Source organism: Phascolarctos cinereus, unplaced genomic scaffold (assembly GCF_003287225.1).
Source record: "Phascolarctos cinereus isolate Bilbo 61053 unplaced genomic scaffold, phaCin_HiC Scaffold_5;HRSCAF=322, whole genome shotgun sequence".
NCBI lineage: Eukaryota > Metazoa > Chordata > Mammalia > Diprotodontia > Phascolarctidae > Phascolarctos > Phascolarctos cinereus.
Window position 1 is genome coordinate 75728148 of NW_027555958.1, and position 17339 is coordinate 75745486.

General features: G+C 38.3%; 1 protein-coding gene across 1 annotated transcript in view; it reads left to right on the forward strand.

The window, feature by feature from the left end:
* CNN3 (calponin 3) overlaps positions 1-17339 on the forward strand; it is a 41011-nt gene that overhangs the window by 22315 nt on the left and 1357 nt on the right. The window contains exons 2-6 of the mRNA XM_020999454.2: positions 11208-11329; positions 11586-11652; positions 13860-13997; positions 14323-14439; positions 16837-16983. Of these exons, the coding sequence (XP_020855113.1) occupies positions 11208-11329; positions 11586-11652; positions 13860-13997; positions 14323-14439; positions 16837-16983 (591 nt within the window). The remainder of the gene's footprint in view (positions 1-11207; positions 11330-11585; positions 11653-13859; positions 13998-14322; positions 14440-16836; positions 16984-17339) is intronic.

Genomic DNA, 17339 nt, shown 5'->3' on the forward strand with positions numbered 1-17339 from the left:
TGGGATGTTTCCCGTTATTCTCCCACTGGGTTTGCTTCTACTTCCGTTGGTAGGTCACATCTGGTTCGGAAATGGCTTGGGCAGACCAAATCTGTGGTTCTACAACAGTGCAACTCTGTGTCTAGGTTACCCTGCTTGTGAAGTCCACAGCCACTTTGAATCTTCATTCTCTTGGGCTCCAAGTGTCATCTTTTACCTTCTGACAAAACCCAAGCTTTCTTTTTTTTTCTTTGTACTTAAAAAAAATGCATCTATCTTAGGTTAGTTTAGATTATGTTGTGAGATTCTTGAGGGCAGGAACTTTTTTTTTAAGTCTTTATGTGTAGCTTCAAAAGTTAGTTTGACATCTAGCACATAGTGGGGGCTTAATGAATACTTGTTCTTTGACCCAGCAATAGCCCTTCCAGGGCTGTGTCCCAGAGAGATCATACAAATGGGAAAAGGGCCCACGTGTACAAAAACATTTATGGCAGCTGTTTCTGTGCTATCAAAGAACTGGAAATTGAGGGGATGTCCATTGATTGGGGAATGGCTGAGCAAGTCATGGTATGTGAATGTAATGGAATATGATTGGGCTATAAGTAATGATGAACAGCAAGCAGACTTCAGAAAAACGTGGAAAGACTTGTATGGACTGATGCCGAGTGAAGTGAGCAGAACCAGGAGAACATTGTACACAGTAACAGCTGCGTTGTGCAGTGACTTAACGTTGATAGACTTAGCGCTTCTCAGCAGTGCAAGGTTCTAAGACATCTCCAGAATCTCATGATGGAAAATGCCATCCACATCCGGAGAAAGAACTATGGAGTTTGAATGCAGATCAAAGCATACTGTTTGCTCTTTTTTTTTTCCTTCTGTTTTGTTTCTTCTTTCTTGTGGTTTCTCCTATTGGTTCTAATTCTTCTTTACAACATGACTAATGTGAAAGTATGTTTAATAGGAATGTATATGTAGAGGCTATATCAGATTGCATGCCCTCTTGGGGAAGGAGGGGGAGAAAATTTAAAATTCAAAAGCTTATGAAAGTGTTGAAAACTAAAAATTAATTTAAAAAAATGAATACTTGTTAACTTCAACATATATTATTGTGTTATAGTTATTTCTGTGTGTGTTTTGTCTCCCTGCTAAGCTGTAGACTTCATGAGGGCAAAACTGTCTTAATTTTAAAAATTTAACTCATTGGTATTCTGTACTATTTCATTGATGTGGTATCTGAGCTAGCCTGGAGGAAAGAAAATTTCAACAATTACAACTTGTGGCAGTCTTGTATTCCAAATCTGCACAAACATTTGGAGGTGGGGAAGTTAAGGGAACCCCTTAGTCCAGTGGAGCAAGAGTAGAGAATGTGGAGAAGGGAATGCAATTTATGGAAGAAGACTAGACTAGAACACTAGGTTAGGACTAAATTGTGTGCAAGGACTTAAGAGTTTGTATTGGTTCCTAAAGGCAATGAATGGGTTACTACTGAAAATTCTTGGGAAGAGGAGGCTGAGTATTGAAGGTTTTGTATACAGGGGCGAAGAGGCAGGAGGACAGGAGGTGTTTTGTTGTGTTTATCCTTGGCATGAGTGAGCCATTGAACCTTCTTGAACTAAGGGGAGAAGTCATCAAATGTATGCTGTAACAGGATCACTGGGGCAGCTGTGGGGAGAGACAGCAGAGGAGGGGATGCTATGGCAACAGACAGGTGAGAGGTGATGAGGCTGTCTGAACCCCAGGCTGAGTAGAGAGAAGTAGTGGGAAATGTTAGGGAAGTGCAGCTATTGATGAATGGTCTGCTGGAGGTGAGGGAAAGTGAAGAGTAAAGAGGACTCTCAGGTTGTGAACCAGGGTGCGTAGAACTATGGCGGTGACCTCAATAGAAGTTCTGTTCAGAAGAAAGGGTAGATTTAGGGGAAAACAATAAATGACGTCTTTTTTGACATGTAAAATTTGAGATGCCTATCCAGAGTCCAGGCGGAGATGAGATATATTAGGAAATAATTTAAGGAAGACTCTTAAGGGATGTGGGGAGGGGATTGAGTTAAAGATTAATAACCCAGAGTTAATGGTTTTTCTTAAGTATTTAAGAATTTTCTTAATGAAGTATCCTAATTCTGTGATTTCTTTTTAAAATTGCTAACAAAAAAAAATCCTAAAGCCTTTGACTTTTCTTTAAAGCCATTTCCCCATATCTTTTTAAGGCTACTTATTCTATTTAGTTGCATTTCTTTGTGGACAAAAAACTTAAGTCTTTCATTCCCAAGATTGAGAATAATTAGAAATATTTAGGAAGCAGAGTAAAACAAGCTATTTACATGTGAGTTGTCTCTATATAGTAAAACATGGCCAGTCAACAAGCATTTATTTAATGGTTACAGTGTGCCAGGCACTGTGTTGATCCCTAGGAATATCAAGAAAACCAAAAATACTGTTCCTATGCTAGAGGAGCTCCCATTCTCATGGAGGAGGTGACAAGCAACTAATGCTATCCATACGGCACATGTACTTTATGGGTGGGATGGGACCTCAGAGGCACACCGTAGCAGCAGAGGAAAAGCCTCCTGCAGAAGGCAGTATTTGATCAAAGGAAGCTCTTGTCTGGTCTAACCTGTACGTAGAAAAGAATCCCTGCTGCAGCACTTTGACTAACAAGGATGAGGTACCTCACAAGCTCTACCCCATACCAGTGGACTTTGGTTGTGAGGAAACTTTTCCTTCCATCAGGCTTCAGTTGGCTTCTTTGTAGCTTCCACTCACTGCTTCTGGTTCTGCCCTCTAGGGTCAGGCCTTCTTCCACATACATGATAACCCTTCAATACCTGAAAACACCTATTGTGTCTCCTCCAAGTATGACTTGGAGTAATTTTCCACTATTCTCCATTAGCATTTTCTGCATGAACCTGTATTTTAAATCAGTGTGGTCTTTGCCTGCTCTCTCCCCTCATTGGGAATAGGGATCATTAGATGAGTCAGTTTAGGGGTTCTCTTGGGCTTTTTGTGGTCATGGATTACATCAGTTAAACACTGGGTTGCTAATATAGGTTTTTGCTTTACGGAACAATAGTGCTGAAAAGGCCCTTGCAGGCCATCTGGTTTAGATGAAGGAAAGTAGTTTACCCAGGTTACGTGGCTAGTGGCAGAGAGAACATCTGAACCTAAAGTAGTCCTGACTCCTATGTCCAGTGCTAAAAGCCCTATAGTTTCCTACTTGCCATCACTTCCGGTACACATGTGCCCAATAAGAGATACAGTTAAAGGGAGAGCTAGGTGGCTCAGTGGATAGAGTACTGGCCCTGAAGTTGGGAGGACCTGAGTTCAAATCTGTCCTCAGACCAAACACTTGACACTTAACTAGCTGTGTGACCCTGGGCAAGTCACTTAACCACAATTGTCTTAAAAAAAAAAGACAGTTATATGCCATATTCTGGACTTCTGGGGTTTTTTCAGCAGTTAGTTTGCTATGCTGGAATGTTAGGCAGATTGCTTTTGAATTTCATTGAGAAGGTCCAGTAAGCTGTTGTTTGTCCTTTGTTCTTGAAGAGGACCATGATATCAGAAAGGTGATGCCATGACTTGCAAATGAATTGGATTTAAGTGAGGGAGGGCTGTGCAGTGTCACCAGCCTCACTTTCTTCTCTGGAGCCATCTGGGTCCAGTGGCAAAATATAGATCAGGATGCCTGGAGATTTGCACACACCCCCCCCCCCCCCCCGTTTTGTAATCAGCACAGTTAAGTAATTTGCCTGAAGTTACATGGCTGTTAAGTGTTTGAGGCAGGATTTGGATTCAGATCTTTCTGGCTCCTTTGTCCAGTGCTATAACCACTGCACTACCCAGCTACCTAACAACTATTAAGTTTCTCATTTGGGATTGTCCCCTCCTAAAGCCATAATCCTACTGCATTAATCTCTAATATCATTTCCTTTGAGAAATTACGGCACATTGAGCGTGAGATAGTAACATTTCATTCAAATAAGAAGATAGCTCATAAAATGATGTCTTAATATTATGGCAGGGTGGTCATCTCCAACACTAATTTCCTTGATTTGGTATGTTTTGATCTGGTCCAGCCATTCTTTTCATCTTCTTGAGTGACGTTTTTGTTCTTTCAAATAGTACTTTGGGAACTAAGGTGTTAAGGATATAAAAATGGGAAGTTCTTTGTCAATTGATGAAAGCTAACATTCTGGACGCTGCTGCTTCCGGGAGCCAAGATGGCGGAGTGAAAAGGTAGTCTCTCTCACTCTCCCCTGTCAACCTCTGAAAACCCAGAAATATCACCCCAGAAAAAAAAACCCTGGAACACCTGAACTAGAAGAAACACGAGGAGCAGCAGTGCAGTAGCCCAGCAAACGGGTCTCCCAGTGCCTCAGAAAACACAAGGGAGGTAGAACTACAAGGGGCCCCAGGCGGACAAGTACCCTGCGGCATTCATCTGAAAGGAGGTAAAGGAAAGCAACCTAAAGGCTTCCTAAAGCCCCAGCCTTGCTGATTCCAACTCAACACCAGGTGAGCTGTAGGAGCCCTGAAGCCTCCAATTGTGAAGAAATCCTGAAGCCCAGGTGGTAGAGCAGGCAAACACCAACACCTGGACCTCCGAGTGCCTCAGTGAGGGTGGGGGGAACTGGTGGAAACCAGCTCAGAAAACCACCAGGAGCCTCGGCATTCCACCGAAAAGGAATCTCCCGGTGCATTAGCAGAAGTGCATTAGCAGAAACGAGGGAGACAGCACTGCAAGCAGCCCCAGGCAGATAAACATCCTGCAGCAACCATCTAATAGGAGCGGAAGAAAGCTAAAGGAAAGGAAAAGCAGGCAACCTAGAATTGCCTGAAAGTTCCAGCCTTGCTGATTCCAGCTCAGCACAAGGTAAGGCGCCAGAAACCTACAGCCTCCAGTTCCCAGCATAAGAGGCCCCAGCACACAAAGCCAGTGACCAAGACCTAGGCTCCCAACACAAGAAGCTTGGGTCAGTACCCTCTGTTCCCCAGCAGGAGAGCTCAATCTCTTTAAAGGCCAGGAAAATAAAGAAACACCATGAGTAAAAAGAAACGTACCATAGATTCATATTATGAGAAGAGTGAAGATCAAGACAGAAATTCTGAAGAGGACAACATTGTCAACAAACCCACATCTGCAACAACAGAAGGGAATATGAACTGGTCTGAAGCCCAAAAAGCCTTCTTAGAAGAGCTCAAGAAGGATTTTGATAGTCAAATGAGAGAGGTAAAAGAGTCCTTCAAAAATACAATTGGCCATTGGAAAAAAAATACACTGAAGAAAACAAGTCCCTAAAAACACAATTGGCCATTGAAGAAGGAAGACAAAAACTAACAGAAGAGTATACTGAAGGAAACAAGTCCCTAAAAAACACAATTGGCCAGTTGAAGAAGGAAGTACAAAAACTAACAGAAGAAAACAATCTGTTAAAAACTAGAATTGGACAAATGGAAACTAATGTCTCTATGAGAGAGCAAGAATCAGTCAAACAGAAACAAAAAAATGAAAAAAAGATGAAAATGTAAAATACCTCATCAGTAAAACAACCGACCTGGAAAATCGACTCAGGAGAGACAATTTAAAAATTATTGGACTACCTGAAAATCATGATGAAAAAAAAAGCCTGGACAGTATCTTTCAGGAAATCATAAAGGAAAACTGCCCAGAAGTCCTAGAACCAGAAGGGAAAATAACCATAGAAAGAATCCACCATCACCACCTGAAAGAGATCCCAAATTGACAACGCCAAAATATAATAGCAAAATTCCAAAATTACCAGATGAAAGAGAAGGTGCTGCAAGCAGCCAGAAAGAAAGAATTTAAATATCATGGAACCACAGTCAGGATTACACAGGACCTTGCAGCTTCTACATTAAAAGACCGCAGGGCATGGAACATGATATTCCGTAAGGCAAAGGAGCTTGGAATGCAGCCAAGGATCAATTACCCAGCAAAAATGAGCATCATTTTTCAAGGGAGGAGGTGGATATTCAACAAATAGGAGACTTCCAAACTTTCCTGATAAAAAGACCAGAGCTCAACAAAAAATTTGATCTTCAAGTACAGGACTCAAGAAGGACTTAAAAAGGTAAATGGGACAGAAGGATACAATATGTTGTTAAGGGGGGGGCTGTTTAAACCCCTACAAGGGAATATGAGACTTGCAACCTTGAGAACTGTATTGTTATTACACCTTGTTAAAGGAGTATACATAAAGAGGGTGGATATTAGTTGACTTTGATGTAATGATAAAAAAAATCTAATCAAGTGGGTTAAATGGATCCAAATAAGTGGATCAATCTGATCTTAGAAAATGTACTGAGAAAGGAGGAGGCAGACAAGGTAAATTACATTACAGGAAAAGACACAAAATCCTATTACAGCAGAGGGAAAGAAGGGGGGAGCATTGTTTGAACCTTACTCTCATCAGATTTGGCTCAAGAAGTGCATAATATAATCAGTTAGGTATAGAAATCTAACTTGCCCTATAGGCAGTAGGAGGGAAAAGGGGAAAGAAAAGGGAGGGGGGAAAGAAGGAGGGGAAGTAAGACTAAAGAAGAAAAGGGAAAGGGATAATAAAAGGGGAAGGGACTGAAGGAGGCGTGGTCAAAAGCAAAACACTAGTGAAGGGGAGAAGAAAAGGAGAAAGAAAGGCATAAATGGGGGAAAAAGGATGGAGAAAAAGACACAGATAGTAATCATAACTGTGAATGTGAATGGGATGAACTCTCCCATAAAACGGAAACGGATTGCAGAATGGATTAAAAACCATAATCCTACAATATGTTGTTTACAGGAAACACATTTGAAAAAGAGTGGCACATACAGGGTAAAGGTAAAAGGCTGGAGCAGAATATATTATGCATCAGCTGAAGTGAAAAAAGCAGGGGTAGCAATCCTGATCTCCAACAAAGCAAAAGCAAAAATAGATCTAATCAAAAGAGATAAGGAAGGAAACTACATCCTGCTAAAAGGCACCATAGACAATGAAGTAATATCATTACTAAATATGTATGCATCAAATGGTATAGCATCCAAATTCTTACAGGAGAAGCTCAGGGAGTTACAGGAAGAAATAGACAGCAAAACTATACTAGTGGGGGACCTGAACCTCCCCCTCTCAGCACTAGATAAGTCTAACCACAAAGTAAACAAGAAAGAAGTTAAGGAGGTGAATAGAACATTAGAAAAGTTAGGTATGATAGACCTCTGCAGAAAACTGAATGGGGATAGAAAGGAATATACTTTTTTCTTGGCAGTACATGGCACATACACAAAAATTGACCATGTACTAGGGCATAAAAACCTCACAATCCAATGCAGAAAGGCAGAAATATTAAATGCATCCTTTTCAGATCATGATGCAATAAAAATTATATGTAAATAAAGGGCCATGGAAAGATAGACTAAAAAATAATTGGAAACTAAATAATCTAATCCTAAAAAAGATTGGGTCAAACAACAAATCATAGAAACAATAATTTCATTCAAGAGAATGACAATAATGAGACAACATACCAAAACCTATGGGATGCAGCGAAAGCAGTTCTTAGGGGAAGTTTTATATCTCTAAATGCTTACATAAATAAAATAGAAAAAGAGGAGATTAATGAATTGGGCATACAATTAGAAAAAAAACTAGAAAAAGAACAAATTAAAAATCCTCAACTAAACACCAAATTAGAAATATTGAAAACCAAAAGAAAAATTTATAAAATTGAAATTAAGAAAACTATTGAAGTAATAAAACTAAGAGCTGGTTTTATGAAAAACCCAATAAAATAGATAAGCCTTTGGTTAATTTAATTTTAAAAAAAAAGAAAGAAGAAAGCTAACATTCTGTTTTATTGTTTGTCCTCTATCCAGTTTCAGCTAGAAGTACTCTAAAGATGATGCAGCTTATGTGGGTTTTACACTGATTTTATTACTATAGATTTATTTTCAATTCCACTAGTTTTATCTGTTTTGTGAGGCAATACTAAAAAAAAAAATCACTGAATTTGAGAGCTGAAAGGGACATCAGCAGCCACCTAGTCCAGAAAGTTAGGAGGTAAAGGTGAGAAGAGAAAACATTTCAGGCGTGGGGGAAAAAGGGGAGGCAAACAGCAAAGAAATAGGTGGTGTACCCTGTGTGAGGAACAGCTGTTAAGCTGGTGTTCAGGGCTTATGGAGGTGGTGGGTAGGAATGGGTTAGGTTATGAAGAGCTTTAAATGCAGGAGGACTTTATACTTGATCCTGGAAGTAATAGAAAACCACTAGAGTTTACTGAGGATGGGTTGATACAGGTAGACCTTTGCTTTTAGGAAAATTACTTTAGTAGCTGAGTGAAAAATGTTTAGGAGTGAGGAGAGACTTGAAGCTGGGAGGCCTGGAACGTGGCTATCTGCACTAGTCTAGAATATTGAATATTTAGTCATTTCAAGTTTGAAGCAGTAATACTGGTGTGACTCAAGGAAGCAAATGCAAGGCAATTCTAGTAGAAACCCAGTGCATCATACTACCAAAGCTAATCCACAGATTAGCTATGCCAGTCCGACCATAGGGATGCTTTACAGACATTAGATAAAATAACCGTTAACTTAGAGGCATAAGATAGAAAATCAAGGGAGAAATAATTTTAAAAAGGTAAGAATGAAGAGGTAATGGCCCTTCTAGCCTTCACACTATTTTATAAGAAAACAATCACCAAAATGATTTAGTACTGGTTAAAAAAACAGATACATAGGTCGGTGGAACAAATTAAATAAGGGAGAATCAGCAATGGTGTTGTCTGACTCTGTTAGAATGTGAGCTCATTAAAGGCAGGGACTATTTTTGCCTTTCTTTGTATTCTAGGCATTTAGCTTAGTGCCTGGCACAGAGTAAATGGTAAATAGATGCCATTTGATTTGACAGACATGAAGTCTACAAAGAAACACTGAAAGATGTATAATTGAAGAATTAGGACAGCATACACATTCATTAGAACTATTAAGAAAAAACAATTAGATATATCCAAGATGTTGTTCAGTCATTTCAGTCATGTCCAACTCTTTGTGACCCCATTTGGGGTTTTATTGGCAAAGATCCTGGAGTGGTTTGCCATTTCCTTCTCCAGCTCATTTTACAGATGAGGAAACTGAGGCAAGCAGGGTTAAGTGACTTGCCCAGGGTCACCCAGCTAGTTAAGTGTCTGAGGCTAGATTTGAACTCAGGAAAATGAGTCTTCTTGATTCCAGGCCCAGCACTGTATCCACTATTCCATTTTTTTAAACATATATGTGTGTGTGTGTGTGTGTGTGTGTGTGTGTGTGTGTGTGTGTGTGTGTACATATATATATATATATGTGTGCATGTGTGTGTGTATATATATATGTGAACAATTAATAAATACATATAAAATGAATAGCCTTTCCCTAATAAACAAATGGTCAGAAGATATAAACAAACAGTTCTGCAAAGTGTTCACAACCACATGATAAAATGCTCCAGATCTCAATTAAGAGAGATGCAGATGAAAACAGCCCTGAGGTTTTACCCCATGATTAGAAACTTGGTGACAAGAATGTTGGAGGGGTTATGGAAAGATAGGAACACCAATACATTGTTGGTGGAGCTGTGAAATGATATGATCATTTTGGAAAGCAATTTGAAATTATGCAAATAAAGTGACTAATAGGTCCCTACCCTTGGAACTAGAGACTCCATTAGTGCCTTAATATCCCAAGGAAGCCATTGATAAGGAAAAAATATCCTTGTACTAGCACTTTATGATAGCTAAGAATTGGAAACAAGTAGATATACTTGAATGGCTAAACAAATTGTGGTACGTGAATGCAATAGAATATTACTGTGCCCTAAGAAATGATGAATGCACAGAAGTATGGGAAAATCAATATGAACTGATACAGTGAAGTGTGAGCAGAGTCAATAAAACAACATACACAGTGACTTATAACAATATAAGTGGAAAGAGCAATGACACACCAAAAAACCAAAAGCAAATGTAACAAAATTATAAAGATCAATTGGGACTGGAATGAAAATATACCAAAAAATTCCCCAACCCTTGGTGGAGGTGGGAGGTCTACTGGTAATACTTATTGTACAAGTTTTTGGACTTTTTCAGTGTATTGACCAGTTGTGTTGATTTTTCTTTTTCCTTCTCCAGAAAATACTCTTTGTCATATGGGATGGCTCTTTGGGAGAAGGGGGCAGCTGAGGGTTGCATGGGGTGACAGTTAAAAAATAAGACCCAAACTACATACAGATGACAGATGGGAAGTAAACACAATGCCTAACATAATTTTGTTTAAAAGAACTTAGCTGGATTCTATGGTTTGCTTTCAAATCAAGTCCTTATTTATTTTACTTGTATTTGTTGAGATTATTATTTGATAACTTTAAAAATTATTTGCTGACTATAATATCAGCTTCTTTGGGCATGGCAGGAGTCTTCTGTGAAAAAACTGATATAGTGTCCGGAAGTGTGTTGGGTTATGTCCCATATACTTAGGTACTGTGTATACTAGAAACTCACTCATTATTTATTGAATAGATAAAAGAGAACTGTTTAGCACAAAGTTTTTTGTCTATTTAAACTGGCAAATTTATTTTGAAGATGTGGAATTTATCCTGAACTTAGCAACAAGGTACTTGATTGGTAACTAGTTACCTAGCTCTCTAAATTACATGTACATTTTCATTTTGCTCCCCATGTGAATTTGGCTTTAAATTTTTGGATGGCTTTGAATATTTTTTAGAAGAATTTTTTCTTTAATTTTGTTACTGTAATAATGTTGTATGGTAGAAAAAGCAATATGTTTGGGGAGCTTGGTTTGAATCCTAGTTACAGCCGTTATTAATTATGAATCCTAGTATAAATAAGTAATTTTACCTTACTGAGCCTCAGTTTGCTGATTGGAAAGTAACAGGTTTTTTTGTATTTTAAAATTCCACTTTAACAGTCATTTTTGAAATTTTTGAGTCCCTTCTTTTCTTCCTACCTCTAGCCCCTCCCCCATCCATGGAGAAGACAAACAATATATCAGTTATACATGTAAAGTCATGAAAAACATAAAAGATAGTATTTTAACTTTATTACTTACAATCTCTGACTAGACCAGCCAATGAAATATATAGGGTAAACTGCTCCATGATATTAGCTTTAATCTTAATGGGTAATAAAAAGCTAGTCAGTACCAGTATTTTCTTGAAATCTTTAATTCTAAAATGTCTGTTTTACAGATTGCCTCCAAATATGACCATCAGGCAGAGGAAGATCTTCGCAACTGGATAGAAGAAGTTACAGGCTTGAGCATTGGGACAAACTTTCAGCTGGGCTTAAAAGATGGCATAATCCTCTGCGAGTAAGTGTTCATTCACCCAATAGATTTATTCTTGATAGTCCAGGCTTGTCTCCTTTCTTACATTTTTTTTAGTGTGACCTGTCTTTTTTTTTCCTTTTCTCCAAGTTGGAACTCTTTTTACTAGTTACTTTAAGAATCAGAATCACACAAGTTTCCTGTAGTCCTTATATTTCTGGTATTTTTGTTGTGGTTAACTTTTAAAATGACAAGATTTGTATGTCCATGTTTTTGTTGAGTATTTTTTTTTTCTTTTCAGACTTATAAACAAACTCCAGCCAGGTTCAGTGAAGAAAGTCAATGAATCTTCATTAAATTGGCCTCAGGTAAGCAGAAAATGAAAAACACACAGCTCAGCAGCTTTGGTTGATATCTACCTAATCAACATAATAAAAGCGCTTGCAAGTTACATTTCAGCACAGCCATTTTGTCAAAAACTTGAGTAAACATTTCCTTTTCACAAGAATTCTGAAGTATTCCTAGACTTTATGGTTACAGATCTTTCAAAAATCTGGCTGTGGTTTGAAATAAGCAGCCCGATGATTGGTCTGAATATAGTCTTGTAATGGGTATAATAGGTTTATTGGTGAGTGAGATGGGTTAGGTAGAATGCAGTGTTACATGTGGGGGTGTGAGTGAATGTATATCTGTCGATTGACACACTCCTTTTAACTGGTTCTGGGCGTTTGTGGATTTGGGGAATTCAAGGAGGAAGCATTCATGTGCATGCCCCTCAGCAGTGCAGAGAGGCACCAGCTCTGTGACTGGAAGTCCTGGAGAGTTTCTTGGGCACTGAGTGAGTGGTTATTAAGTGGCTTGCCTAGAGTCCCGTAGCAGTCTGGGGCAGAAATGAGTTAGGCTGACACCTCAGCCTTCACAGCTGTAGAGTGTATTGTGCCTTGTCTGCCTCTGCACTAACAGGCAGCATTCAGACATGTTTTGGAAATTGTAATAAACCAGGTAATAATTTTGCCTGATAATGTCCAACTCCTGGAAATGTGCCAGGATCTATCTGTTTGATTGGTTAAAGTTTTATTCCTCGATGAGCCCAAATCTGTTTTCCTCAAGTTTACTTTTTCTTTTCTTGTACTTGAAGATTTGCAACCATGGCTGAACAGCCCATACCTTATAATAGGATTTCCCTTGCCATCCTGGTTGCTTCCTTTAAGCAAAACTCTTATTTTGCAAGTATTCCTTTTAAAATGCACAGCTCAAAATTGAACATAGATAGCGGATCAACTCTCTATTTTCCCTCTCTATTTTCACATACTCATACGCACACACATTTTTGTTTTGAACACTGTAATGGCAGCCTCTGATTTTATCTCATTAGCATGGAGTGACTCACAAATGAGCCTTTATTTAATTAACCATCCCAATTCTCTAGCGTGTGAAAAGTTGGAACACAAGTATAGATGGTATAAAAGTAATTGTAATAGCGTTAGGCTAAACCTGTCCATCCTTCCAGCCCATCAGGATATTTTTGAATACTGATTCTTTCATCTAGCAGGGCCTTTCAGATTTATCATATGCATATTTAATGAGTATATCTAGTATGTCTTCTCTGAAATGCCAATGATTTCCTCTTATTTCCAAACGTCATGCTTGTCATGCAGACTGGAAATCCATCCCACATTTTCATTCCTTTGCGCAATTTTGTAGATTTTACCATCACATATTGTCTTACTGTCCATCTTAACTTTTATATAGAACTTTAAGATTTGCAGAGCATTTTACAGAATTTATTTCACTTGAGTTTCACAGCAACCCCAGGTAATAGTTGCTGTTACTATCCCCATTTTATAGATGGGAGAAGTTAAGTGACCTGCCCAGGGTCATACCTCTGTTTGAGTCTAATATTTGACCTTAGGTTTTCCTGCCTCCAGGTGCAGCGTTCTAACCACTGTACTACCCAGCTGCTTCTTTTTTAGTCCCATTGCCTCTACCTCAATTCAGATCCACATTACCTTGACCAGTACCCTCCTAATTGGGTTCCCTTTTCTGTCATTCCTCCCCTTTCTCTTCCAGTCTCGTTTATTCAGTGCTCCCAGATTAATTTTACTAAAGCATCATTCTACTCCTGTTCCTACCTGGCTCAGAAAAGCATTCTGTGGCTTCCTTCTGCCCACAGAACAAAGTCTCCAAACATGAACCACTCGTCTCTGTTACCTGTGCTGCCCCAAATGGTCCTCACTTATTCTGTTTCTGTCCCCCTGAAATGTTCTCTTCCTGTTTACCTCTGCAGATCTTACATGGCGCTTAGTAGGTACTACCTAGTATTGTTGTTATTTGTATGTTTATATTCCTTTACATTATAAGTCCCTGTCTTATCTTGCCCATTATGAATAGCATATCATAGGTGAAGTCAAGTCAACAAGCATTTCTTTAGTACCTGCTGTGTGAAGTGTCTTTTCTAGGTGGTTTTATAGACCATTTTATATATAACTAGGCTGATTTTTTACTAATGCCTGGGCCTTGTGCACTAGACTGTTTGGTCCCAGAAGTTTGACTTGACTGTCTTTTCCTTTTTCAGTTGGAGAACATTGGCAATTTTATCAAAGCCATTCAGGCTTATGGTATGAAACCACATGACATCTTTGAAGCAAATGATCTTTTTGAGAATGGAAACATGACCCAAGTTCAGACTACACTGGTAGCTTTAGCAGGTCTGGTATGTATATGTCTATTAACTAGAATAAAATAACTGTTGGTGACAGACTAAAATATTGAAGGTTTGGGGAAAATAACTTTCAGCAGAAAATGAACTGCTACAAGGGAGTCATACTTGTATTAGTATGACTTGATCAGAGAATTTGTCCCATATTTCAAAAATTAGGTAAAATATACTGATATTTACCATTTAAAGAAATTTATACAAACATTTTGATACCTTAATTCTTCCAGGTATAGTATCATTTTCCCCCTTCCATTGTAAGATTCTAGTGGTAAAGTTTTAAGTGATCTGTCATCCTGAAATGTTTTTTAATTACATCTAGGCTAAGACAAAAGGATTCCATACAACAATTGATATTGGTGTCAAATATGCAGAAAAGCAAGCAAGGCGTTTTGATGAAGGAAAACTGAAAGCTGGACAAAGTGTAATTGGCCTGCAGGTAAGTCACATGTGACATTATTTATATGCTTCCTAATGTACATTTTTGTACATTGTACAAATTTTGTACATTATACAAAATAGCCATATGGTTAGTTTTTATACACTCCTTAACCTGCTGTGAGGAGGTTAAGGATGTTACATCATTTTGCTCATAACATAATGTTATGTCATTTTGCTCAGGCTTATTTCTGTAACAACTAAGGAAATGGAGGTGGGGTTGAGGGTGGGTAAGTGGGAGGGAGGACAAAGACAGTCATAAAAAGGCTCTTTATAGATTGTTGGATAGTACAAACTAGAGACTTCCCCTGAAGTATATTGCCCAGTGAGATAATGACATGTTGAAGGTAAGATTTACCTGAAAATCACGCTTAAGGAGTTGTAAGGGTAACTGCTTACATAGTGACTGACTTTAACATTCCCTCCTCAAAGAAAATACTTGAAATGTGTCTGTTAACTAAAGTTGGTGGTGTGTTTATTTTAAGGAAATTCATTTTGCAAAGTTTTAACTCATGCAAGTGATGTAGCTTTTTTTTTCTTTTTATAAAATATGAATGTTTCAGCATAAGACTTAGATGTATTCAAAACTTAACTGGTTAAGTGTGGATGTTGCAGCTTTGTTTTATTTAGGATTAGGAATATCCAAGCAAATGAAACCAAGTCAGAGAAACCTGGGGAAAATTCCTTTGGGCACACAATTTTTGTAATTATATAAATGTGTGCTTAGAAAGTTTGCCCATAATGGAGTCACTCATAATGCAGTGGAACCAAAGAAAGATTTCATGTGGACCTCAGGCTCTCAGTGTGTTAGCTGAGGTCTTTGAGCAGATCATATGCCCTGTGCTTCAGATGGTATACTATATATGAAAATGGGTATCATTTTCTAAGGTCACCATTACTAAAACAAATGCTCCTAAACGTGTGAATATCTTTTTTTCTCTGTACCTTATCAATTATCAGGATAAGGAAGGACATTCCTTTTATTCCCTTGTTACCAAAGGCATTTTTTTAAAAAGATAATTTCTGCTCGTACTTGTTCTAGATTATAATGGGCAGACTGGCCTGATAACTCAGGCTGCATCTGTTAGTCTGGAAAGTCATTTTTATATACACAGGACCAGGCTGAAAAGAATGGGTAGAGCATAGAGGATAACGAGGGCCTGGAGACCCCGAAACGAGTGCAGTGATTTAATCTGAATCCTGGAAAGGTGTACCAAACATTAAAAATGGTGTAATTCCGTACAGCAGTACATTCCCAGAAGAGGCTTTAGGAATATTTGGGACTAAGACCATATTTGTAATTATTTAGCAACCTTACCATTCTCACTCAGACCCAACTTTCCTTTACTGCTTTGACTTGAAGTCATTAAAACATTCAAGATTCTGGAGTTGTTGGGGATTGACAGCCTGGAAAACCAACAAGGACTAGGCAGTGAGTGATAGGAGGTGGGGTTGAGGCTCGATCTTTGTGTGGGTCTGTCATTGTTTCACTGGGTCAGAAACAGCTTTTAGGATTGTCTAGATTAAATCAGTATTTCCTTTTTTATCTCTTCCTCCTCATCCCCCACCCCCAAATATATAGAGGTAGGAATGTATTGGTACATCTTTAAACTATCCTGCAGAGATACCCTTGCCATTTGTTGCTATGACACAAATGCCTCTGTTGGCAGGCTTTGCTAAGAAGCTCAATTTAGGCAGCAAGTCTTTTTTCTTTCTTCCTTCTTTCCTGTCCTCCTGCACCTCCCCCCCAAAATACCCCCCCAAAACCCAACAGTGCATACATAACAGGCTTAAAACTGAGGCAAATAAAAGTGATTCCTCACAAAATGGGAACCTTGCCCAACACATGAAGGTGTGCTTCTGTCTTAACGTTAGGAGCCTCTGTATTTCTTTGAGGACACCACTGATGTTTTCTTCTACTTTTATATAATAAAGTCTTATAGGTGATTTTTCTGACTCAAGAGAGAGTCCTGGACAGAAGAGTAACTTCCCTTTTCTTTTTTTTACCTTGGCCCTCCCCATCATAGGCTTTAAACAAGCTATTTTCATTTCTGAGTTTTGAGAAATGAAACAATTAGAGCCTCAACACTTTTCTACTTTAAAGTGCTGAATGTCATTAAAGTAAAATTTAAGTTAATTTTTGTTATGCAGAATTCAGGGTTCCTTGAGATAATTAAAGAAACCTTAGAGTTGTAAAACCAGGCCTGTTGTTGTTTGCTAAAACAATATGGTCTTAGAGACACTAATCTGTTAACACAGGGATAGCCTTTCTTTGAGAATAGAATTAGAATCATATTTCACTAATAGTAATAGAATTCTTAAAAGCTTGTCTTCTGAATTTTTGACCTGTTTTTCACAGTTGTGACTATATAGATTTTTTTTTTCATTTTCTTAAAAGATGGGAACCAATAAATGTGCCAGCCAGGCAGGAATGACTGCCTATGGCACTAGGAGGCATCTTTATGATCCCAAAATGCAAACTGACAAGCCCTTTGACCAGACAACAATCAGTCTGCAGATGGGTACTAACAAAGGAGCCAGTCAGGTAAGTGGTACTTTTTTTTTTTAATAATAAAGTTAGCAAACATTCAAAATACTTATGATTATAATTTTAACATTGACCATGTCTCATGAACAACATGGAAATATCCCTATTATAGGAAACCTGAACTTCCAAATGAAATGCAATTCCCTTTTGAAAACAGGAAGTTTATAGTGGGGGAAAAAGATAAGCTTCTCAAAAATTCTGTGCTTAAAATTCCTTGGTAGGATTATTCCGTTTTATAAAATATATTCTAGGGCAATATAGCACAGTGCACACTTAGGCATGTAGATGTTTATCAGGGCATGTGCTATTTAAATTAGCAGATATTTGTGAAGTCTCTGTTGTGTAAAGGGTGA